The sequence below is a fragment of the Mytilus californianus genome, unplaced genomic scaffold, assembly GCF_021869535.1.
Source record: "Mytilus californianus isolate M0D057914Y unplaced genomic scaffold, xbMytCali1.0.p SCAF_5, whole genome shotgun sequence".
Classification (NCBI taxonomy): Eukaryota; Metazoa; Mollusca; class Bivalvia; order Mytilida; family Mytilidae; genus Mytilus; species Mytilus californianus.
Window position 1 is genome coordinate 117,964,198 of NW_026262701.1, and position 27,478 is coordinate 117,991,675.

The 27,478-nt window shown below is 32.2% G+C and overlaps 1 protein-coding gene across 2 annotated transcripts; it reads left to right on the forward strand.

Annotated features, from left to right (window-relative positions):
* Positions 1–543: 543 nt before the first annotated feature.
* Positions 544–27,434, forward strand: LOC127700825 (uncharacterized). 2 transcript variants are annotated; one of them, XM_052204510.1, is made up of 13 exons: positions 544–687; positions 3,779–3,882; positions 4,526–4,613; positions 5,317–5,405; positions 7,463–7,531; positions 7,988–8,076; positions 11,208–11,288; positions 13,582–13,662; positions 16,544–16,644; positions 17,913–19,656; positions 24,364–24,537; positions 25,422–25,618; positions 26,512–27,434. In XM_052204510.1, exons 1-13 carry the CDS (start codon positions 583–585, stop codon positions 26,638–26,640), a joined length of 3,051 nt encoding a protein of 1,016 aa, XP_052060470.1. In that variant the 5' UTR covers positions 544–582; the 3' UTR covers positions 26,641–27,434. The 2 variants fall into 2 exon arrangements, with proteins under 2 accessions (XP_052060470.1, XP_052060471.1); XM_052204511.1 differs by lacking the exon at positions 24,364–24,537.
* Positions 27,435–27,478: the final 44 nt, after the last annotated feature.

A 27,478-nucleotide genomic window follows, 5' to 3' on the forward strand; every position in this document is an offset into this window, starting at 1 on the left:
CAATACATTCAAATATTACAATGGTCATATATAAAAAACATTATGTATATATATGTATACAATATTTAGATACAATAGTGTTAGCCATCATGTTTTTGAGGCCCCTCATGAAGGTGTTTAATCACATAATCACATTTTTTTTTGCCAATATTATCACATAATCATTAATTATTTTTTTAAACAAGATAATCAAATAATCAAAAATACAGTCCTAGATTATCAAATAATCAAATAATCATGAAATATTTGGTCTGGTAATCAAATAATCACTATAAAAACGACAAGTAATCACATAATCAAAAACCCCATGAGGAGGCTCGCTTTTGCCGGAACACATATTTTACTCTTATTTCTGTTATCTTATTTAGGGATCATTTATGAATAAGCATGTTGTAGGTGACCGTGTGAGTGCCTAGGGGGTAGTCAAGGTTGTTTAATACCCCAATCATCGTCGTCGTCGCCAAGCGTATTTAAAAAATAGAGACGGAGAAGGAGATAAAGCCGGATATGTTATGCTATTTCCGACATTGTCTGTATTTTTTCTTCTCCTTACTGCAAAACACGAAATCCGAAATCATAAAAATGCCAAGATCGAGAAAAAACCCTACGCATCTCAAACCTTGGCTGATCGACGCTATACTTATGAATACAGAACCAATAAAGGCAAACTCTGTCAAAGTTCTAAAGGTAATTTAGTTCAATAGTTCACAGTATTGGGTAAGCTGGCTTCCTCAACCAAAAGAAACTTTATTTTCCTTCTGCAGTCCTGGACTTCAGACATGAAACTCCTTTTATTTTCATACTGCAAGTAGTATCATATGGTATTAAATTCGTATTATTATCCAAAACCCAGTTTTTAGGTACTCTGTCATGTCTGTAGTGGCTAATTTGTAAAATTTTGAGGGGAAAAAAGGTGAAGGTGGTGAATCAGAATCCGGGTCCGTTCGCGCCCATTCACGTTCGCCCCCTTTCACGTTCGCACCCCGGGTCGGTTCGCACCCTACACGTTCGCACCCTTTTTATTGATTTTTGTCTTAAATAATTTTTCAATCGTATTTTGGTTAGTGTATTGCTATAAATATTTTTTTTTGTTCATTGTTTTAAAATGAAGTGACTTTCTAAAAACGATTTTTGTGTTGAATATTTTTTTAATCGTGTTTTGGTTATTGTATTGCTATAAATAAGTTTTTATTCATTGTTTCAAAACATGCAAAAAGTGACGTTTTTTGTGTTGAATATCTTTTTAATCGTGTTTTGGTTAGTGTATTGCTATATTTATTTTTTTTTTCATTGTTTCAAAATAAAGTGACCTTCTAAAAAGGTTTTTTGTGTTGAATATTATTTTAATGTTAAGATACCAAACCACTTTAAACTCAACAACAATAACATTTTGAATCTTAATTGTTTTTACTCATACCAAGTTAAATACATGCTAATATAACTACATGCAGAATTTACATCAAGTTTAATTAGCTGTGTAAACACCATATATAATTAACAGTAATCATCAAATCAATTTAAAACAATATTTCATTTAAAAAATTGCCGAATTTTTCTTTATTTCGAGATAAACATCTTAAAAAACATCTTATAATTCATCGGGTTTTTTTAATAAAAAAAAAGGGTGCGAACGGACCCAGGGGGCGAACGTGTAGAGTGCGAATGTGTATTGGGCGCGAACGGACCCGATACCGGTGAATCAGAACTTCCAATTAAATTGATTGATCTTTTAGGGTTTCAAATGTAGCCAAGAAAGCAAAGTCGACACTAGGCTTTCTAAGACCCAACCTAAGATTCTGCCCAAAAGACTGCAAGAAAACAGCATACATCTCATTAGTAAGATCTACGATGGAATATGGGGCAATTGTATTGGCCCCATATACATGATATACAACAAAAAACATCAACCAATTAGAAAGATTCCAGCGAAGAGCAGCACGATTCATCACAGGGGATTACAAATCTAGAGAAGGATCGGTGACCAAAATACTTACCGTACTGGAACTAGAAAACCTGCAGTCCAGAAGAACAAGCCAAAGACTGGTATTTCTGTACAAAATAGTTGAGGGTTTGGTCCCAGCTATCAAACCTGACAAATTTTTGGTAAAGAGCAAAACCAAAAGGATTATCAAGCCGAAACGCTTTGTAGACTTTGAAAGTATTAACATAGTTAACAACTCGGTTAAGAACAATTCAAAGGCAATTGAAACAACAAACTGCAAAACTGAGCAATTTAAGAAATCATTCTTTGTTAAGACTGTGATTCATTGGAACCAACTCGAAGAAGACATAGTGTGTGCCAAGTCAGTTGATAGATTCAAAACAGCTCTCAAACGCCGCCAATAGGCGCTCTCTCCCCCGTCGAGTTAAAGCCAGAATTGGTACCTATGACGTAACGATACAGATACAGATACAGATATTGGGGTGTTCATTTGGCTGTGCAGGATGTCAATATAGGTTAGAATAGACCTTATTGCTATTTGCAAGGAATTGATATACAATTCCTTGCTATTTGGTAATCTGCGACATTTGACCTGAGGATTTGCAATAACATTGAATATGTGAAATATTGATGTCATGCAACAATCACTTTTCTTTTGTGGTGTCAAACATTTTCTTTTAAATTATTATGTAAAAAAATGGGAATGGCTGTGATGTCCAGTTATAGTAGGGCTGCTTACTCAGAACATTAAGGTGATGTGTAGAATCTAAACAATCCAACTGTCTATTTGCTATGAGAAGTAGACTAGAGCACGAAAATTGAAATTGCTATTTAGCAGGATCGACACCCCTAAATATCTTGCAGTTATTTAACATGCTAGATATCATTTTATCTAAATTAGTGACCATATTTGGACAATAAATAATACTTGAAAGTAGGCACGAGAGTGACAAGATTTTTTTTTATAAAGCAAAGGAAACTCACATATCTCTGCAAGAAGGAAGTTGAGTTTGGGTATGAAAAAACAAATGAAAGAGGCTATTTATATTTATAAATGTAAAAGAAAAACCTGTTGTAAAAAAAAGATTAGTGTGTAAAAGTGCCCTTTTTCTAAGACAGTGCCACTCTACCCTTAGTTTATAGCTAGAACACTAAGGTCTATGGGAACTTTTTAAGCTGGTGCTTTTTGGAAGGGACAGTGCCCTGCCCACGACCTGTTAAAGAACCATTGCAGCATAGGTGGCATGTTGAAAGACAAAATTTCTGTCCTTATCCAAGAGGCCCTCATTTCCAGAGGCAGTCTAAATGTCCCACCATGGCCCTCATGCTGTATGACCCACTTTAACTATTCTACCTTTAAAATTTATTGTTAATTTGTTCTTGTCCAGAATATATATGAAAAATTGACCACTGGATGTTAGTCATCATGAAATAACAATCATCTACATTTAACAATGACTAAATAAATGTTAACTTGCAAGCATGTACAGCCAATACTTTCAGAGCACAAAGTTGTCCCTAATACATTCACAAACACAGCAAAATCCATTTAATTTTCTGAAACGTAAAATGGATTTGAATTTTATATATATGGGGCATGCTATGCCTTAAAATGTTGCCAGATGCACAGGTTTGTCTGCACTTAGAGTAAATTTTGTGGTATAAACACAGCCATTTTAGGCGACGGGTCCACATGAACCTTAATTTGTTCTGGTCCTGAACATGCATAAAATGTTTGCCACTGGAAGTTAAACAACCAACAATCAATCAGTCAATCATGTTCATGTAATGACATTTACACAACAGTTCTGATTTCATAAATTATTTACTTTTCAGCATTTAGTAACAAGAGAAGATGGGTCAGTGATTAGGGAAGTGACTGATGGCAGTGTGTTCATCAAAGCTGACTTCTCACATGAAGCCATTGAAGAAATGTTCAGGTAATACATTAATAAACTTGATACTTGATTACCAGTTTCAAGATCTTGTATCTGAAACAAAGGAGAAAGTATTGTAAGGTCACTATTTTTTGGCCCTCTAATTTCCAAAATCAAAAAGTATGATATATCTATTTCATAACATCCTTCATATGTTCACAAGACATAAGTATGTCAGATATCTGTATCTATATTTTTTGAAATGTGTCTTACATATTTTGTTTATTACTTCAAATTTCTAGCTCTTGATGCAAAACTATCAAAATGGCCTCATTTTGAGATCTTGATTTTGATATTTGGAATTTAGCTAAGGACTTACCCTAAAAAGCTCTTTTTCTACAATATGACTTATACAAAGATAACTAATGCAACAAAAAATGTTATCCACTAGCCTTAAATGGACATTATTTGTTGCATTAGTCAGAAAAAAAGAGCCAGAAGATACCAATAGGAAGAATCAAAACTCATGGGTGGAAAAGAAACAGACATAAAATGAAAAAAAAAGATGAAAATATTGAACAACATGAACCCCAATAAACACATGGGAGGATCTCAGTCAAGAGTATCAATTAGCCGTGCTTTTTGCTTCACATGTAGTTCATTGTATTGGTTGACATAGATCTGTATATTTATTTTATTTATATAGTGAAGAAGGGTCAACACAGCCAGAATGGTACAGTGCTTTGCTCATCCTTAGAAAGTATACAATTCATTTTGATGTCACAAATTGTTTGGTATGTTGTAGTTTTGAATATTGTAAATTCAGAAATTATTGTGTGCATTTATTATTGCGATTTTTGGAGAATAGATTTAAATGCAAGATTAGTTATTGCAATTTCAGGAAAAGCTACATACAGAATATGCATCAGATATCAGAATGCGAGTTCTTAATTTTGTGATACTCACCCAGTCGCAATATTTGCATTAATAAAAACCTCACAATAATTTCTGAATTTAGAGTTTACATATTTGCACAATTCAATATTTGATACCATGGTGACAACACACTTAACCACAGGCCCAGCAGCCCATTCTTATAAAATTGCTTTCGGGCCAGTAAAATCATCTATTCAGGCCAACAGAATCTAACTAAAATTTTCCTAAAATTGCGCTCTGGGCCTGTAGATTTAAAAGTTTAAAAGTAAAGACTGCAACAAGTAGGAAGGTAAATTATGAAAAAAGTGTATTTTTTTCTGTAAATTATGAATGATGAAACAAACATCTTCATATTAATTTCATGCATGTAATGATTGACTGAAAGAAAAATGCACAAATTTGTTAAAAAAAAAAAGAAACTGACAGGAAATTCAAATATGCAGATTTAAGTTTCTATGTTTTTATTTATTGCTGATAAAAACGAAAAGTTCCTTCAAATATTGCTGATGTCATAATTTAAATTACAGTGATTTCATGTTTTTAACATTCTTTTATACAAAGGAAAGAAGTGAGTTTGTATTGAAGATTTCCTCAGCCTCTATTTGGGATTTACAGCAAGGATTTTATCTCAAGTACAGAGTACTTGACTGGTAATTACAACCATCTACAGTATAACTTATAAAAATGACGAATGGAATTTCATAAGAGCACTGCTCTTGTTTCCAAATCCCATTTAAATCGGATTATTTCGAAAATAAGTGCCAATCAAATATTTTTATTGAGTTATGCCCCTTGAAAATATTGAAAATATCGGAAATTGCTCTAAAGTCTTCAACTCTCTAAGATGATTTTAAAATGTTTTAAAGAACAAAAAATTTGTATGCCCCCGCCGTATGTATGTCCGTCATTCCGTACGTCCCAAAGTTGGTTTCCATTCTCTAACTTTAGTTTGCCTCAACCAATGTTATGAAACTTATACACAATGCTTATTACCACAAAACACAGATCAAGTTTGAATTTTGGTGGCGTCACTTAAACCGTTGTAGAGTTATGCCCCTTTACAAATGAAAAAATTGCTGAATTTTTCGTTTCCGTTCTCTAACATTAGTTTGCCTCAACCAAATGTTATGAAACTTATACACAATTTTTATTGCCACAAAACACAGATCAAGTTTGAATTTTGGTGGTGTCACTTTTACCGTTGTAGAGTTATGCCCCTTTACAAAAGGAAAAATTGCTGAATTTTCCGTTTCCATTCTCTTTCTTGAGTTTGCCTCAACCAAATGTTATGAAACTTATACACAATGCTTATTACCACAAAATACAGATCAAGTTTGATTTTTGGTGGTGTCACTTTTACCGTTCTAGAGTTATGCCCCTTTACAAAAGAAAAAATTGCTGAATTTTTTCGTTTCCATTCTCAAACTTAAGTTTTTCTCAACCAAATGTTATGAAACTTATACACAATACTTATTACTACAAAACTCAGATCTATAACAAATTTGGGTAGCGTCACTTTTACTGTTCTTCAGTTATGTCCCTTTATAACTTTATATGATATGCAAGCGGGGGCATCATCTGTGTCCCATGGACCCATTCCCCATTTATTTTAAAAATTTTGTTTTCATTCTTCTTTTTTTTTGAGTTATTGCCCTTGGACAGATAAAATATGTGCAAGGTGTGGTAGGACAGATAAAACATGTTCAAGCGGGGACATTGGAACTCTGTTCTTTTATTTAGATTGAGAGAAAATGTCCATCAAAATATATAATCTACAAAAAATGCCAACATGACGGATAATTGATAGATAGCATTTGCCCGTTAATTGACATTTTTCTACTTATTTTATGTTTTTGCCCATTAACCTGATCAAATAATAATTATACATGGAGTAAACTGTAAAAAGCAAAAATTGATGCAAGATCTACCAGCAAATAATCCAGGTGAGCAATTCATGCTCTTAGGAGCCTCTTGTTTGAATGGCTTGCATACTTCATATTTTTGCTTAGTAGGAATTTGTTAATCAAAATAGTTTTACATATTTAATCAAAGTGGCAATGTCAATAGAATCTTTGTGTTGATTGAATAATTGCTATGTTATTTGACAGATATTTGATTGTTAGGATTTTAATTGTTCATCAGCACACCTCAGCTTCATTGCAGCCATTTTTTGTAATAAAAAAAACATTGTAAATAAAAAAAGAGGTAATTTATGTACACTATAGCAGCGCACAAATTTAAAGGCCCAAACACCATGAACACAGGATGAAGAACAGCAATAACAACAATCTTTGATAAAAAAAAATAAGCGAATAAAGATGAGCTATTTAGTCTTATACAATATATACTAGCCACTAAATTGGCTTAGAATAGTTAGTTTTGAAACAATATTGCAGACAAATTTCTGTAGATGAAATCAATGCACTTGACAGTAAATAGACAATGAAATGATTTCTATGGTTCTCTATAGGGACGATGTGGCAGGGTTGAACTGCTGGAGATTTCAATCCTTCCCCTATTTAGAAGTTCATTGATATAGAGGAACAAATGAATACACCTTGATATATAAACATAAACACACTTTTTTCAATAAATCTTGGAAGTATTGAATCAATATTTTAAAATTGTTTACTGATAGACATGAATATGTTTGTATATTTTCAAGTGTAAGATGATGAAGATTAAAATGATATGTATCTGTTTTCAGCATGGATAATAATAGTGTAAGAGAATTGGCAAGGGAGGCATATGAGAACTGCCACAAATCTCAACATAGGTAAATGGAATTTTAAAATTGCTTTAGTTCGGCTTCATATTGTGTGTTAAAAATTTCTTGTCCAAGAATTACAGTCTCAGTAATTCAGCCTGAAAAATATTATATCTTCACCGATTTTGTTTCAAGTATTATACTCATTGTTCTACCAGAAGTTGACAATTTATAATCTATTTAAGATATTGGATAAATGTGAAACTCCCAAATATTAACACCAAAGATATCTATTTAGCATTCATAGAAGCAACACAAGTAGTCAGACTTGCTTGTTATGAAAAAAGAAAAATACAAAAGGAAAAATTGAATCATTTGGAACAATTGTGTGTAATATGACCATTTGATAGTTCTGCTAAAATGTTGCTAACTTTAATGATCCCTCAAATTAGTATTTCTTGTTTGTTTCTGCAAATATTATTCTTTAGATGAAACAAAAATTTTCTTTTCTTTACTAATATATAGAGATGATTCCATGGACTGTAGCATACCACTCACACAACTTCTAGATAACATGACAAATGTAGATTCACAGGATGAGGAACCAATTACAGGTAAAATTATTTGAAAACGTTTTAACACATTGTTGTGAATTATCCGTACCAAAAATTTGTCAATGTTGTATTTTTTTTAACAACTTTTGCATTTTATAGTTCCTATTAGGTCATTCAATTAAAATTACTCTTAAGACTAGGATTGCAAGTTTCCTGTCAAAGGTCAGTGATTCTCTCTGGGCACTCCAGCTTCCTCCACCAATAAAAACTGGCCACACCATCATTCAATCATATATGGTTGTTAGAGTGTTATCATTCCAATCACTAGTAATCACTCTGTTTAACAATGATTCCGTCTTTAGATGTACATAAACATAAATATTTCATTAATTCACTTAACACCTTCAAAAGTGAATTTTATTCCATCACCGTTATATATTGTAGATAACCTGCTTAGTTACTTTTAAAACCATTGAAAATTTGATAAAATGAAATATGGGAATTAAAATAGCTGTGAAATAATTAAATTTCTAATAATAAATCTGTTATCTTTATCGGCAACTACCTCACTGGTCTTGTGGGAGCATGCTTGCCTCAAATGCAGGAGTTTATGGGTTTGATACCTCTCCTGGTCAAACCATAACCTTTACAATTTTGTATTTGCTGCTTCTCCACTAAACATTAATTAGTGAGAGCAACGACATGTCGGCTCAAAGTCAGAATAATGTGTCCAGGTAGGGTGACGTGTCTTTCTGCAGATTGTTATCTTGTAAACTAACACGTAAAAAATCTATTCCAGCTACAAAATTCTTGTATTTGATTTATAACATACTAAAACATATATAAAAATTACAAAAGGAACCAAAAACTACAATTAAAAATTCATTGACTTGCTTTAATGTATTAACACTTCGTAGATATTTCAGACTATGCGCTATCTAATTTTCCATTGAGATGACCTCGGAAGACTGCCGAATGTCATGTAACCTGATATATAAACATAAACAAAAATATAAAGAGACCCACAAGCAGGTGCAATCGTATAATGATAATTTTTCTAGGTCTCTTTGATTTTATCTTATAGGTTAAACATCTATGTAATTCATCTATGGTCCGCAAATTGTCAAACAATATCATAAGGACCTGCAGCTATTTATAAAGGTGCAGAAAGATACAAAAAAATATGAAAATTGGTGATATGGATGGATTGTTATTAATACTGTATAGCTGGTTTTTTTCTGCGGGTGTAAGATTTCACGATTAAGGAGCAACAAACTATAGGAAAAATTCTGGCGGTTTTTATTTTGGGGAATACTGAAATTGTTGCAGTTAAAAAGTTGTAAAATTTGACAAGCAAGTGTCTATTGTTATAATTAAATATTTTTTATCTGAATGACGTCTTATTTATTGATAATATTCTGATACATTTAATAAATAGAATACAGATAATTTAGATATTTGTCACAGGTATACAGACTTCTTGTAAATTTTATGGTTGATTAGTTAAGGAATTGACCAGACCTTTGATGTACTCACTAATTAGATTATAAAGTTATCAAGTGTGACTTACAACTCTTATTTTATTTGAAACTAAATAATAAGGGTAATTACCTGACAGAGTACCTCACACTCTTATTTTTTTTGACAATAATTAATAAGGGTATACACAACTGACAGTCATTTTATAAAATACATGTAGGTACAATGCCCTTTGGCATTTATGTTGTTAAAACTAAGGCCAATTAAAATTAATTGATAGATTTTCATCCCCGCCCGCCCCTCTGCAATTGTCCCGCCTCGATTTTTTTTATTTTTAAAAATTTACGATTTCCGGATTTTGTTCATTTCCGTTACCGGTAAACGCCGATAATTTCGTTTCATTCAAAACTTCCTGTTTCAAATTTCGGTTTTCGTATTTCTCAGAGTAATATAAGTCGACATATTTTTCTGCTCAATGATGACAACATTATCTTTTGAGAATATAGATTGATTACTAACTAGAAGGGCATGAAATATTCCGGTTACGAGTAATAGGCGGTGTCCAAGAACGCTAATCACCGCCCACTTATGTCACAAATTTCAGTGATTAGAAAACCGTGGATTGTTTTTTATTTATACAATGACTTTGTGACAGGAAATTTGGACTGTGAATGATATCCAAAGCGCAAGAATCATAGAACACATTGGTACAAAAAAATGACTAATGAAGTAATTGACACAAGCACGAACTAGTGCTATTTATGACCGTATATTGAGTACAAAGAGTCGGCCAACGTACAAAATGTATTACAGCAAGCCCTTAGATTTACCCCAAGGCTGTCGTTTTTGTTTTTGTTGACAAACAGCAAACACCCTTTGTCCCCAACACCTCAACAGAGTCATTAAACAACTTCTTCTTTTTGGTTAAAGATATATATATATATATATATAGTTCATGTTTTACATTGTTATATTATATTTGCACTTTGAATAAGAATCTTGAAGGCATCAAACCTAGGATTTTCAACACAGTTTGAGTTTTCATTTCACTCTGTACTCATAATATTTGTGTTGCATACCAATGCATATGCTTCATTTTATGGGCACTACAAATCTAGGTAGTCTAAACGAGAACATTTCTCCACGTTTTCATGGGTTTTGCTATTATATAATTCCTTATATATACATGATATCAGCTAATTATTATCTTTGTATATTAACAACACGTCACAAAAGGGTTTAGGAGGAAATAAAAATTAAAAAATAAAATCCTCCCGCCCGCCCCATTTTTTTCAAAAATCTGGATGAAAATCTACTAATTAATTTTAGTTGGCCTAACATATAGTATTATTGACCTGCCGACCGGAAAAAAATAGATCATTTACAAAACGCTTTAGCTATTAGAAAGGACCTAACGTATACATATATTTTCGCCGAATTTATTTTTGCAAATTTCATTTATCCGCCAAAATAAGTGAAAATAAACACCCTGCGAAAATCACCCACTATACGGTATGTTGTAAGAAAATGAAGTGTAAAGGGCAAAAGATGGGTTGGCAAATGCAAAATTTTATTTCTGTGCTATATTTTCTGTAGAAATATAATAAGTTTTAAAATTGCAAATATTATTAACACTTGTTTATATACATGGGGAAATAAATATTTCATGAATTTATGAATGTTTATATGTTTTTTTGTGGATTTATTTGCAGCAGATGAATTGACATGTGATATGATCAGTGAAGAAATATTTATAAGTATAGAACAGCAAGCCATGTTAGATAACATAGAAGGTGAGCTGGATAGTTTTATGTATTGTTTAAACATCTAATTTTCTATTTCAGGAATAATCTGTGGTGATAGGCTCATTTGGCCCTAAAACTTGCGTTAAATGCGTATAATTTTGTAATTTGAAGAGCAGAAAATAGTTTTTAAATGAATAAACTCCATACAGTGCATTGCACATAAAATGAAATATTGAAGTTGCCGTTGCTTATATATATTTTTAGCTACTGTCTATTAACATTAGAACTGTCAGACGACTTCTTAAATGACCAAATTTACCAATTTCTATCATTTTTGCATACTATCTTGAAAAATATAACAGATATAGAGAAAAATTGGAAACGCAAAAATGATCAGCAAGGAAACATCTGAAAATAATCCATCATAGACAAAATCGTCAGTCAACACCTTACTGTTGGAGTTGTTGTCCTAAATGACGATTTTTGTTGAGCCTGTCAAAGAAAGCTCAACATAGGGATAGTGATCCGGCGGTGACAGCAGCGTAAAGTAACTTCTTAAAAGCTTTATATTTTGAAAGACCTGGATGCTTCATACTTTGTATATAGATGCCTTATGTTATGAAGTTTCTGTCTGTCATATGTCCATGGTCCTTGACCTCATTTTCATGGTTCAGTGACTACTTGAAAAAAAGTTCAGATTTTTTCTAATGTTAATTTTTCTCTTATTATGAGTAATAGGTAACTATATTTAGTATATGCGTACCTTGCAAGGTCCTCATGTCTGTCAGACAGTTTTCATCTGATCTCGACCTCATTTCATGGATCAGTGAACAAGGTTAAGTTTTCATGGTCAAGTACATATATTAGATACTTTAAGCAATAGGTCTACTATATTTGGTGTATGGAATGATTGTAAGGTGTACATGTCCAACTGGCAGGTGTCATCTGTCCTTGACCTCATTTTCATGGTTCAGTTGTTAATGTTAAGTTTTTTGTGTTTTGGTCTTTTTTTCTAATACTATATACAATAGGTCAACTACATTTGGTGTATGGAAATATTTTACGATGTACATGTCAGTCTGGCAGATTTTATTTGACCGTGACCTCATTTTCAGGGTTCATTGCTCAGTGTTAAGTTTTTGTGTTTTGGTCTGTTTTTCTTAAACTATAAGCAATAGGTCAACTATATTTGGTGTATGGAATGATTGTAAGGTGAATATGTCTGTCTGGCAGGTAACATCTGATCTTGACCTCATTTTCATGGTTCATTGGTCAATGGTAAGTTTTCATGGTTAAGTTTGTTTCTTAGATACTATAAACAATAGATCAACTATATTTAATGCATAGATTGATTGTAAGGTGTACATGTCTGCCTGGCATGATTCATCTGATCTTGACCTCATTTTCATGGTTCATTGGTCAATGTTTAGTTTTCCTGATTAAGTTTGTTTCTTAGAAACTATAAGCAATAGGTCAACTATATTTGGTGTATGGAATGATTGTAAGGTGTACATGTATTTCCGGTTTAGTTTATCTGACCTTGACCTCATTTTCTTGGATAATGTAAAGTTTATGTGATACTTGTGTAATTTATATTTAGGACTGTCAACATAAAATTAATGGTCAGTAAAGCAGGCGAGACATTTCAGCATGTGCACTCTTCTTACCATTTTGTTTGCATTGTTGCCTATTATCTTGAAAAAAATGATAGATAGATAGAATTTTTAACGGCCTTCAACAATGAGCAAAATCCATACTGCACAGCAAGCTATAAAAGGCCAGTAATGACAAATGTAAAACAATTTACATGAGAAAACTATAGGCCTGACATATGTACAAAACAATAAAGGAAAAAAAAATATGATATACAACAATAAAAGACAACCACAGAATTACAGGCTCCTGACTTGGTACAGGCACATACAGATTGTGGCGGGGTAAAATTTGTTTATTTTTCCTCTTTAGAGCTTTTAGTTTTCAGGTGTTTTAAATTTAGGGAAAAGTAATATGAATGTTGACATGGAGTTTGATATTAATGATTTACAGAAAAAACTGCATATTCAGTATGACTATGCCACCTTATTCAGTATGAATAAAGGGAACAGCTGTTAGACAGCAATCTAACAACACAGAAAAATCACAAAAGACATCTAACAATGGACATATGATCTTGACCAATATACAGGCCAGGTGTCTATACATTATGTCAATTTCTATATGGACAGATCAAGTTTATGTATGTGACTTACTTTTACCAAATGAGAAATTTATTTTTAGCAAGAGAAAGTTTTCCAAGTACAATCTGTGGACAAGTAGCAGTTATACTAAATTTTTTTTTTAGAATGGAAGACTGATTATATACCATCTTTTGAAGATAACTCCCAAATATATCCTCAGAAGTCACAAGATAATTCATCAAAAGGTAAACATTCAATTTAAATTTGTAAATACATAATACTTTTAATAATTATGAGACTTAGAGAATTTTATTATAACTTTGATGAAAAGAAGATTTTTAGCTCCTCTGGCACAAAGGCAAAGTTATCTTTTCTCATCACATGGCATCAGTTGTCATCTGTCATCAACTTTTACAAAAATCTTCTCTGAAAATACTGGGCCAAATTTAACCAAACTTGACCACAATCATCATTGGGGTATGTAGGTTTAAAAATGGGTCTGATAACCCCACCTGCCATACATGATGGCTAACATGGCTAAAAATAGAACATAGGGGTAAAATGCAAGTTTTGCTTAATATTTTGAAAACTGATATAAATTGAGAAAATATGACATGGACAAAAATATTCAAAATGTTGAGCTTTACCAATAGGCTATTAAGGTCAAAACTCTCAGACGACTTCTTATAGGAGTTATTGCCCTTAAATGACAATTTTTTTTTTAAAAATTTTTGCCTATTATCCCGAAAATCATAATAGAAAGACATAAACTTTAAAGCAAAAATGATCAGCAAGACAAGATCTTCAAATAAGGCAACATTACCAAGATTGTCAGACAACTCCTTATTTGAGTTATTGCCCTTTAATGACAATTTTTTACCATTTTTTTTGCATTATTGACTAATATCTCAAAAACTATAATAGTTAGATAGAATCTTTAACAGCAAAAATGATCAGCACGACAAGATCTACAAATAAATTACATTGCCGAAATCTTCAGTTGCCCACCTCTGGGTGCGGGATTTTCTCGCTGCATTGAAGACCCATTGGTGGCCTTCGGCTGTTGTCTGTTCTTTGGTCGAGTTGTTGTCTCTTTGACATATTCCCCATTTCCATTCTCAATTTTATTCTAATCAGAGTTATTGCCCTTAAATGATGATTTTTACCAATTTTTTGCATTTTGACTAAATTCTTAAAAACCATTAAAGATAGATAGAAAATTTAAAACGCAAAAATGATCAGAAAGACTAGATCTACAAATAAGTCACATATGACCAAAATTGTTAGTTAACTCCTTATTGAAGTTATTGCCCTTCAATGACGATTTTTCCAATTTTCGCCTATTATCATGATTATCTTGAAACTGTAATAGATAGATAGAAAATTGAAATAGCACAAATGATCAGCAAGACAAGATCTACAAATAAGCCATAAATAGCCTAAATCTAACATCGACTCATTATTGGAGTTATTGCCCTTTATTGATAATTTTTAACATATTTTTTGCATTTTTTTACTATTATCTTGAAAACTAATAAATAAATAGAAATTTTAAAAAGGAAAATTTATCAGCAGGATAAGATCTTTAAATATGTCAACATGACTGAAATTGTCTATTTACTCTTAATAGAGTTATTCACCTTTAATGATGATTTTTAGCTCACCTGGCCCGAAGGGCCAAGTGAGCTTTTCTCATCACTTGGCGTCCGTCGTCTGTCGTCCGTTGTCGGCGGCGGCGGCGTCGTCGTCCGTCGTCGTTAGCTTTTTACAAAAATCTTCTCCTCTGAAACCACTGGGCCAAATTTAACCAAACTTGGCCACAATCATCATTAGGGTATCTAGTTTAAAAAATGTGTCCGATGACCCGGCCAACCAACCAAGATGGCCGCCATGGCTAAAAATAGAACATAGGGGTAAAATGTAGATTTTGGCTTATATCTCTGAAACCAAAGCATTTAGAGTAAATCTGACATAGGGTAAAACTGATTATCAGGTCAAGATCTATCTGCCCTGAAATTTTCAGACAAATCTGACAACCTGTTGTTGGGTTGCTGCCCCTGAATTGGTAATTTTAAGGAAATTTTGCAGTTTTTGGTTATTATCTTGAATATTATTATAGATAGAGATAAACTGTAAACAGCAATAATGTTCAGCAAAGTAAGATCTACAAATAAGTTGTCATGACCAAAATTGTCAGTCGACCCCTTTAGGAGTTATTGCCCTTAATAGTCAATTTTTAACAATTTTTTGTAAATTTTTGTAATCTTTTACAAAAATCTTCTTTTCTGAAACTACTGAGACAAATTTAACCATACTTGGCCATAATCATTATAAGGGTATCTAGTTTAAAAAATTTGTCCGATGACCCCGCCTTCTAACCATCATGGCTGACTTGGTTAAAAATAGAACATAGGGGTAAAATGCAGTTTTTGGTTTATATCTCTGAAACTAAAGCATTTAGAGCAAATCTGACAGGTGGCAAAAATGTTCATCAGATTTAGATTTATCTGCCCTGAAATGTTCAGACTAATCCGACAACCCGTTGTTGGGTTGCTGCCAATGAGTTAGTAATTTTACAAAAATTTTGCAGTTTTTTATTATCTTAGATATCATTATAATATCTAATATCTAATACTATTAATTATGATTTTAACCTTATTTTACATGATTTCCAAAGCATCAGTAAATACAGGTGAGCGACACAGGCTCTTGAGAGCCTCTAGTTATTAATAAAGTGGCCATTGTTGAAGATGTAAGTGAGAGACACAGGCTCTTTAGAGCCTCTAGTTGTCAAATATTGGTATTTCTAAATTGTTTGATTGTGTTTCATACATAGTGGAATTGCAGCTCCATAGGTTCTTATTCAACCTAATGGAAAATACCTTTCAATTTAGTTGGCACAACTTACATACAGAAGGTCCTTTATAAAAAAAATTAACTATACTATGAGACTGAAGGATTTTCAGTTTTATTAGCTTCTCCTCTGAAACTTCAAGACAAACCTTTCATACCTTAGTCAGTCTGTCCAATGGAATTCCTTGGCAGTTTCCTACGGCGATATAAATCAGAGCTTTCTAATTTTAGCAGTACCTTATAGTTTTATTTTTGTATTGTTGTATTTTTTAGATAAAGAAGTATTGCAACAAGATGGAAAAATGAAAAACCCAATTACAGAGAAAACTTGTAAAAAGAAAAGTTGTATTGAGGATAAAGCAATATATGAACAGGTACTAACATAAACGGATTGTATAAAGACCTTGACATTGATCATGAACAGGTACAAACATTAAAGGATTGTATAAAGTCTTTGACATTGATCATGAACAGGTACTAACATTAAAGGATTGTATAAAGACTTTGACATTGATCATGAACAGGTACAAACATTAAAGGATTGTATAGACTTTGACATTGATTATGAACAGGTACACACATTAAAGGATTGTATAAAGACTTTGACATTGATCATGAACAGGTACAAACATTAAAGGATTGTATAAAGACTTTGACATTGATCATGGACAGGTACTAACATTAAAGGATTGTATAAAGACTTTGACATTGATCATGAACAGGTACTAACATTAAAGGATTGTATAAAGACTTTGACATTGATCATAGACAGGTACAAACATTAAAGGATTGTATAAAGACTTTGACATTGATCATGAACAGGTACAAACATTAAAGGATTGTATAGACTTTCACATTGATCATGAAAAATTTGAATTTAAAGCACTTTGATGGGAGAATACCACATATAACATGTGAAAGGACCATTACAACAGCAATTTTTGCATGCCTGTAGAAAATCAAAACTTTTGACCCTACCTGATTTGAGTGGCATAACATATCTGTATCAGTTGTTTGATGTCCAACCAGTTATCAGAATCGATCAATTAATTTGTGTTCCAGTCATTCGTACTACTTGTATTGTATGGGCATTTCCTCTGGGGTGTAAGCCACTATATATGTTATTTCCTCTTGGGTGTAAGCCACTATATATGTTATTTATGCAACAACTATTGACCTTAGACCACTTATTATACCCCTACTTTGAATGAAGGGATATACTACTTTACCCCTATCTGTCTGTCCATCCCATCATATTGTTGATGCATTTTTCTCAGGAATTACAATTTAGAAAGTCCTGAAATTTGGTATCAGGCTTTATGTGAGAATTCTATACTGTGTAATGTGTTTTCACATTCAGGGCTCATCAGCTTCCTGTTGACCAAATACTTTAATACCCTTATATATTCTTACACATAATTGCCATGTTTGAAATTTGTGTGCAAATTTCCACTGGAACTACCAATCAGAGCTTAAAACTTATTGGCAGACCAAAAAAATAATTGTTGTCGCGTGCCCTCTGTGAATAAGTTCTGAGTGGTCAATAATTTCTTTTGACATGTCTATATATTATATACATTGTATGGACTACCATACCAATTTGTTCAATACATTATGTTATGTATTTTTCTACATTGTTTAGATAATAAGTAACAGTGGTGATATTGTTAGTTCTGGAGAATCTATCAGGCTGAGCTGTTCTGATCACTCCAGTGAAGATATACATAACCATGGTGATGAACTTTCAACTGAACACCATAGCAACAACAGCAAAGTTAGCAGTTCATCAGGCAGCCACGAGCATGAGGACATAAAAGCTAAATATTTAGACAATGTTTCTTCTAAAAAGGAGAAAAAGAAAGAAAACAGTAGCTCAACTAATTACCAAAAGCATTTTGAAAACTTTATTTTAAGTGATCATGACCATATAGTTACTAGTACTGTATTAATTGCAGAAACTCAACCTTTTACTCCAACAGTGTCCCCACTTGGAACACAGTCTTTTTCACCAAAGGAATATGATCCTTTAATATCAATATCTCCTTTACTAAACAAATCCGATCCATTGATTTCTTTTTCTCCTGAAACTAACGAACCATGTGATCAAATATCACATGACAGAGAAGAGATAACTCTAAGTACCAGTGTCCATGAAGTGACACATGGCACACCAAAGAAGGACCAGAATAAACCAGCTATATTAAATGCAAGTGAATACACAGATAACAGACTTGAGGAAGAAAGGATAAAATCTACAAAAATTATAAAAAGAAAAGATAAACCTATAGAAACAGTTGTGAATGTCCAAATTAAAAAAAAAGGAAAGGACAATTTTGAAAAAGAAAGACTAACATCAATATGTAAACAAACTCAAATTGGACAGTTGGAAAATGATGAAGAAAACAGATTAAATAAACTAAGTTCTCCTAGTGATAAAGAATCTGCTGAACATTTAATTCAGGAGTTAAGTAAAAATTCCAGTTTTGAAGAAAATAGCAGTCAAGTAGAGCTGTCCAAATTTGAGGATTCTCATCAGGTGGTAGCACTATCACAAAAATCAGAGGATTCTCAATGTTTGAAACAATCACAAGATTCTATTTCAGATAAAACTCTAATGGAGATATCATCTGGGCAAATGAAAACAGTTGTCGTAATATCAAATTCTGGAAATTTTGATGATAATTTGGATGGACTTGGTGCTAGTATGGAACAGAGTGTGATGGTAACAGATGAGACGGAAAATAAAAAATCACAAAAATATGTGTTTAAAAGAGTGTTACCTGACAGTTTTATGGGAAAAGAGAGAGGAAAGCAAACATCTTATTCTAATCAGCATAGAAATAATCAGTCAAATGAAAACAATCAAAATTCTGATAAACATTTATGTCTCAGTAAGAAAGAAAACATGACTTCAAGTGATAAATCATTTACAGGTGTACATAAAGGAAATGTTTTGACATCAGGTATTAAATCATCAAAAAGAAACAGATGTGAATTAACAGCTGAAGTTGAACCATCAGGTAAAAGTAGAAAAGTTGATACTCATGCAGGGGAGACAACTGAAAACAATTCAATTATAGATACAGATGCAAGTCATTTATCACAGGAGTCTGAAACTTCCCCTAGACTTTTACAGTCAACAAGGTCAACGAGAAAACTTCCATCTGAGATTTCATTTGAAAAAATTGGAGGAAAAAAAATCAGACTGAAAAGAAATCCAACCGGAAAGTCTTCATCACCAAAAGAAAACTCTAACAAAGGAGAGAAAAAGGATGAAGAAGAACAATCACAGAGTATTTTAATGATAGATAAATCAAGGTCACCTTCAAAACAGTTTGGAGGAGAGACAGTCCATGATGTAATTGTAATCTCCAGTGGTGAATCAGGTAAGAATTCCCTTTATCAAGTTACCTTAGGGTTAAAGATGATATTTATTATCTCTCCTTAGTTTCCAAACAGCTACAGTTGATTTGGTTATTTCCATTTGTCCATGTTGTGCACCTGACCCTTTCCTCTCAAATTTTATATATTATAGAATAAACAATTGAAATGATTGTATTACAAGTCTAATGATAAAACAAACAATTTGAGAAAAAAAAACCCTCCCTGTTCATGGAGGGCTGCTTTGGTTTTAACTGTGTTTTCAGATGTAAAGATCTAATTATTAAATTGGTGAAGTATGGGGGCAGCTGCCAACAGTTTCCGTGCAATGACTTATGAACCTTTCAACCAATGTTTTCCAAATTTTAATATGTTGTTACTGATAACAAAATGAGGGTCAAATTCGATATTGATGATTTTCACTTTTACTGTTCAGGAGTTATGGTCCTTTATCGATTGGAAAATGGCACTATTTGTTGTTTCTGTGCAATAATAATAATAAATTCTTTATTTAAAGAGGGTAAACACAGTTAGTTACAACAAACTAATCTTCCCCTGGGGTTCAAATTAGCGATGGTCTGAGGTCCGTGACCTTCCATTTACAGGTTCGGACCTTCCCACCAGTAGTTAGTTACACCCGACGGACTTTCGTATTTTTGCAGGATAAAAAAATTACAAAAGCATTTTGAACAAAAATAGAAATATCTAGTATAAAAATAATCTTAAAATATGCAACTATACTGAAAGGAAACTTATGTGATTGCTTAAATTCTTCACAATTGATTTGATGTGTAGTCACATGACCTGTTGTTGTGTATTTGTATTTTATAATATGTATTATGATTATAACAATTTGTATTTTTTCATTATTTGACATTATGCACGTCTTTCAAATAGGTAAATGTATTTAAATATTCACAAAACGTTCACAGTATATACCAACAGATGAAGTATTCACTGGAAAAAGTAAAATCTACGGAAACGTCCCCATGCGAAGTCCACAAAAGGTCATCTTTTTTAAAAAATGCGCAAATAAAATAGTTATGAGCATCCATTTCTTAAAAAATGAATAATAAGAATGGAATAATGTTAAAGTGTTCTAAATATTTGAAGAAATAAAACAAAACATCTGTTATTCGATTTTTATGTGAATTAATATAAAAAAGAAGATGTGGTATGATTGCCAATGAGACAACTCTCCACAAGAGACCAAATGACACAGAAATTAACAACTATAGGTCACCGTACGGCCTTCAACAATGAGCAAAGCCCATACCGCACAGTCAGCTATAAAAGGCCCCGAAATGACAATGTAAAACAATTCAAACGAGAAAACTTACGGCCTAATTTATGTACAAAAAATGAACGAAAAACAAATATGTAACACATAAACAAACGACAACCACTGAATTACAGGCTCCTGACTTGGGACAGGCACATACATAAAGAATGTGGCGGGGTTAAACATGTTAGCGGGATCCCAACCCTCCCCCTAACCTGGGTCAGTGGTGTAACAGTACAACATAAGAACGAACTATAAAAATCAGTTGAGCATGGATGCAATATTGGTACTCCTTATTACAAAATCATGGATCGTTCGGAGGTCGGTTCAAACCCATTTTTCTATGATGCAATAAGGATTCAAAATTAAATTGGTAGAACTATATAGTAAATAAGGAAACATCTACAAAGTAAACACAGAATGGAAACTTTTGTCTGGATCATAAATAAACGTAGGTGAAAAAACTGCCAAATTAGGTGCAATTTGGGTACCCTCACATTATATATCTTGCCAAAATATGTGGTTAAAAGAAACTGACCCCAAGTTTGAAAACGAAACTGTTATCTGACACAAAGTTAGGCCAGTGCGTTGTTAAGCAGCAATTGAAACCAAAACAATTTGAAAGGTACAAAGTGTTATTTAACACAGCGTATAGTGTTGGGGAAAAGGGGCAGCCTTTTTCTGACTGAATTTATCTAAAGAAATTCAGAAAAAAATGAGGTTAATGTAGTGAGATATGATGAGTGCTTTGGAATAGTAAGCATTTTCGAGGAGGACCTTTAAGTATTTTTGGTCAGAGGTCCTGGACCTTCCATTGCCTAAAGTAAATTTGAACCCCCTCACATACAATTAAATTACAATACAATCAAAAACAGATATTTACACATACTTATTTTACAGTCAAGTAGTTTATTGTGTTATTATAAACATGATAAGAGATAAAACTGTTCAAGAGGTACATGTAGTAAAAAATTAAAAAAAATCAAATCAAAATAAAATGAAAAATATACAAATCAAACTAAATGTAATACATTGTAGAAAACAGAACTTTATCCCGACTGTGTCTAGTACTTCTTGATACTTTGTTTAAAAGTAAAACTGTTATGGGCTTTACCATTTTGTGTGGTAGTTCATTCCATAGCACTGATCCAGATTAAACAAAAGATTTCTTAAACAGCTCAGCTTTTGGCTTTGGAACTATCAGATTACCTTGAGTAACACCTCTCAAGGAGTAAGGATTATTATATAATTTCAGTTTAAACTTTTGAACTAGGTACATTGGTGCTTCCATACGCATACATTTATATGGAAGTAAATATTTGTGGTATTTCATTTTATTGTCAACTGTCATCCACCCAAGTTCTTTAAATAAGGGGGCTGAGGGGGCTACAGGATCTGCATCTAGAATTAATCTTGCTGCCCTTTTTTGGAGTTTAAATATTCTTGTTATCCCTTCATTTTTACGTTCTCCCCAAATAATACAGCAGTATTCAAGTAGGGGCAGAATATACCCATTGTAATATGTTTTCCTAGCACTAATATCTTAAATTTTCTTTATTTTAGAAAGAAGGTGTATTCTGGATGATATATTAGCACAAACTTGGTCAATTTGATTTCTCCAGCTAAGTGTGCTGTCAATTTTAACACCTAATAATTTTTCACATGAAGAATTTTGTAATATTTTTAAATTATTATTAAGTTTGGTTGATAAATCTGAATTGATAGTTTCTGCTTTGTTCCAGTAACCAAACATTATGTTTTATTTGCATTGATGAACATGTTATTCATTTTGCACCACTCTTCAATCCTTTATAAATCTTCTTGTACAGCATCATGTGTATTTTCTATGTTTTTCCCTAATTTATGAACAGTAAATAAACATTACAAATGTTTACCTGCTGTGTTCTGTTATTCAGGTAGGACTTGAAAAAACTAACAGTAGCCTCACTAAATCCATAAATTTCAAACTTTAAACAAAGAATGTCATGATATGATCTATTAAATCAAAAGCTTTTTTAAATAATAATTTGTGAACCATTCAACCTTCATACATGTCATTATAAGAGATAAAACTGTTGAAGAGGTACATGTAGTAAAAAATAAAAAAAATAAAATTAAAATGTATTAAAATAAAAAACTTACAAATCAAAATACAAAAAAAAAATGTAATACATTGTAGAAAACAGAATCTGATCAGGACTGTGTCAAGTTAAACAATAATTTCAACCAATGCTTTTTAAATTTAATTTGTTATTACTGATGACAAAATAAAGGTGAAGTGTGATATTGACGATTTTCACTTTTGCCATTCAGAAATAATGGTTTTTATAGATTAGAAAATGGAACATTATGTCTTTCCGTTCAATAACTAATGAATTGTTCAGCCAATATTTGCATGTCAAACAAGCCTGAAAGTGCCATACATTAGAAAAAATCAATTTCATTTTTACAAGCTTCTCTCTAACGTTCATCAATGGTTACCTTTAAAATACAGAAAACTTGGTTTGCTGTTGATATTCTTCATGTTCTTGTAAGTGATTTTGTGTAGATATTTGGTCTGTAGCTTGATAAAAAAATACTGTGCATATTGCTATGTATTTCTTTATTCTACATTGGCTAGAGGTATAGGGGAAGGGTTGAGATCTCACAAAACATGTTTAACCCCGCTGCATTTTTGCACCTGTCCCAAGTCAGGAGCCTCTGGCCTTTGCTAGTCTAGTATGTTTTTTTAATTTTAGTTCATTTATATGTTTTGGGGTTTAGTGTGACGTCCATTTTCACTGAACTAGCACACAATTTTATTTAGGGGCCAGCTGAGGACCACCTCCGGGTGCAGGATTTTCTCGCTGCATTGAAGACCCATTGGTGGCCTTCGGGTTGTTGTCTCTTTGACATATTCCCCATTTCCATTCTCAATTTTATTTAAAGATAGAAGCCATTTTCAGATTTGCTTTGCAGCAACATCTTATTTGTTCCTGTATCCTATTTATACATATGATTTAAATTTTACTGTACACATTAATTCCTATTTGAAAGAAAATGTTTTTTATCTGGTGTCAATCGGTTTTGTCTAAGCAAACTTCTAAGCAAACTTCTTGTTTGCAGATACTTTGAAATTTTTATACCAAACATTTAATTTTTTTGTTAACATTTTCTTATAATAAGAAATGATTTTATATTTGTCACAGCTGTTGTACATTTAGATCTTATAGACCTTATTGCTATTGGGGAATCTGCAACATCTGAACTGAAAATTTGCAACACTTGAACTTCTGACGTCAATAATCATTTATGGCATCATACATTTTCTATTTTGACATCGAAATTTTACAGGAACCTTTAAGATGTTCAGTAATAGTGGACAAATAACCACAAGGTGTATTGTTGATTGCTTACTCAAAGATTATAGTTTAAAAATTTGCATTTACAGGTAAACCTCAGATAAATAAACAAAATGTGGAAAAACGGCCCGTTGAACATGTTGAAGAACATTCTGGTAGCAGTAAAAATACAGAAGATTGTCAGAACAGACAACGAAATCCATTCACAGAATCAGACGAAATATCAGCATCAAAAATGTCAAAAAGCTCATCTTCCTCACAAAGTATTCATAGATTTTACCACAATACTGTATTTGTTGAAATGTTTATCCACTCAAGATACTTTACAATTTATCTATTGAGAGTGGATCAATATATAATTTATTAATTAATGGAGTAAAGAGTTAGAATTTATACATTTAATGATGCTAAATAAATAAGGGGATCAATTATATTGCATTTTCTTATATTATTGTGTTAGTAATATACAGTTTAAAAAGTTGATAGAATACTATAAACCAGCAGATTTTCACAGATACTTTTTGGTTGCTCTCTAGCTGACTTTGTGGTATATGTTTTTGTGATTTTTAAAATTTGTTGGAAAGATACGTATCAGAGGAGATTCAAGTTTGAAATATTTATGGCGATTTCTATCTACATTATTTCTCTTCTTTAGGAATCATGTAAACAAATGCTCCCCAAAATAAGTTGATTTTAAGTATCGGGATGTAGAGGTTGCTTTTACAATGCCAAAATGCAATGAAAAGAAAAGAGAAAAGAATAGGACTTTCAGAGTACCTTTTGAATTCATATAAAATCTAGAGAAAATAATTTCACATCATTTAAGAAGACCAATTTATTTACACATCAAAATCCTCAGCTCATTGTACATTTTTTTGCAAATAATAACAAGTGTTGTTGTCAATTTTGAGTATTACTTAAGTGTTGCATTCATTTGCATTATTTGACAACCCGGCATACCAAAGGTATCCACTTCATGGGCTCTACCGAAAGGATTCACACAGGCGTTGGTTCACCAAACAGAGTTTAATTTTTTGCAAATATCAATGAAAAAATACGCAATTATTATGAATGAAATAATTTAGATGTTTCTTTACTTGCACATTATTTTGATTTCCAGAAGATCTCAAACATAATTCAATTTCAGGTTCAAAGGGTAAACAGTTGAGAGCTAAGAATGCTGGAAATCTAGAAAAAAGAGAAATAAAAGAAATAAGTCAAACAAGTGTGATCTCTAGCTGTCCTATAGATCTGGTTCCTTGCTCACCTGAAGTGGTGTCCACTTGCTCCCAAATACAGAATAAGCCAATGGAGGCATGTGATGAATCAGAAGATTTATCTGAGGTACAGTACTGATGATGAAATTCATGTAGAAATATGATTCAACATAAGTTCTTCTAAACTTGCAATAAACAGTAATACTCTGCTGAAGGCAAAACCCCATCTACTAAAACTTCTACATATTATGGCATTAAGAGGACAATCGGCCATTAGAGCCTGAAAAAAAATCCAGTATTTTATATATATTTTGCATGCCTATTTGCATATTAAAACTACTCAACACATAGAAAAAATGTATGTATTTTACATGACCAACATGCAAAACAATGTCCAAAAAGGATAGAATAACAAGATTTTCATGCCCCATCCATGTGCCTTTGTTCGTTCGTCTGTCCGTCCGTCCGTTGGTTCGTTCGTTCATTCGTTCGTCCGTCTGTCCCACTTCAGGTTAAAGTTTTTGGTATAGGTAGTTTTTGATGAAGTTGAAGTCCAATCAACTTGAAACTTAGTACACATGTTCCCTATGATATGATCTTTCTAATTTTAATGCCAAATTTTTCAATGAGTATTGACCCCAATTTCATGGTCCACTGAACATAGAAAATGATAGTGCGAGTGGGGCATCCGTGTACTATGGACATATAGCCAGCTTTTTAAAAGCCCAGAAATGAAAAATGTGAAACAATTCAAAAGAGAAAACTAACACCCTAATTTATAGCAGTACAATTTACGAGAAACAAAATTTCTTTTCCATTTTATTAAATTAAAAATCCAGTTGAAACATTTAATATCATTACAATTTGGTACTTGTAACGTTAAACTAGTACATGAAAATAGTTAATTTCCTTGACAACATGAATAATTTATGTATTAGACACAACTATGTTTGCTGGTCTGATATTCATATACTCCAGAATAGTATGCTGATTATTAAATTTAAGATGTTTCTATTTTAGATGGACAGATTTTTAGCAGAAATACAACCAGAGACAGAAATAGGAAGAAAGTTATTACAGATGACAGTCCCTAGTGATCTGGCAGTTGCAGCATTTAATTATTACAGAAACAAAGATTTTGTCACGTGATAATGTTTTGATTTATGAAGAAATTATATAAAGCATTGAGCGAACAAATACATACAATGAAGAGATTGCCTAAAGATCTGACCTTTGACTGCATTTACTAAATAGAAAAGAAAAAACCAAATGATCATGTTTTTGATTATGAATTAGTAAGAAATTGGATGGGAGATTCGAGCTTAACACTTAAATATTGTGAAGACATTGCTTATAAATTTGCTAAGAGTATAAATTGTACTACCCCCATTTCATAATTTTTGATGAAATGAAAAACTGACTGTCAGATTCCTTATAGCTTTCAATCTTTTAAAGGTTATGTGTGTTAAATCTATATAGAAATAATGAGTACTAGTATTTGACCTTTACAAACATTATAGTCATCAAAAATGTCAAACATGGTTATTGGAGGTTAGGTAAGCAAACATTTTCTGGACAAGAATTGTGTAATGGAGGTTTCCCATTTTTGCAAATGGAAATATTGTCCTATTTAATTGAAGATATTGCAGTGAAGACTGGTCATTGTTATTTACAATTGACAATACTATACCTCTCTGAATTGTCAACAGAAAAGGGGAATTGGTATTCAAATGTAGTTGTCAAGAGATAATTTTATGTAAGTGTTAAGAATTTTTACAAGTAAATTTTTATTGATTGTTGACATACACTTTAGATAAAGTGTCTGGTGATGTTAAAAACAAATTTAAATTGCAATTGTTATTTGTTTATGAAATAAAACATAGATAATGCATTTGATAATTCATATCCTTTTAAAATAAAAGTGCTGTATTTCAACTTTAAAAGTGTCATTTGTTTAAAGGAGTAGTGGATTTAAATTTGTACTTTA

Coding starts and splice junctions, on each gene's coding strand:
- LOC127700825 (XM_052204510.1), top strand. CDS start 583: ATGCCAAGATCGAGAAAAAACCCTACGCATCTCAAACCTTGGCTGATC. Junction 16,645..17,912: donor ATAAAGCAATATATGAACAG/GTACTAACATAA, acceptor TACATTGTTTAG/ATAATAAGTAACAGTGGTGA. Junction 25,619..26,511: donor AATCAGAAGATTTATCTGAG/GTACAGTACTGA, acceptor TTTCTATTTTAG/ATGGACAGATTTTTAGCAGA.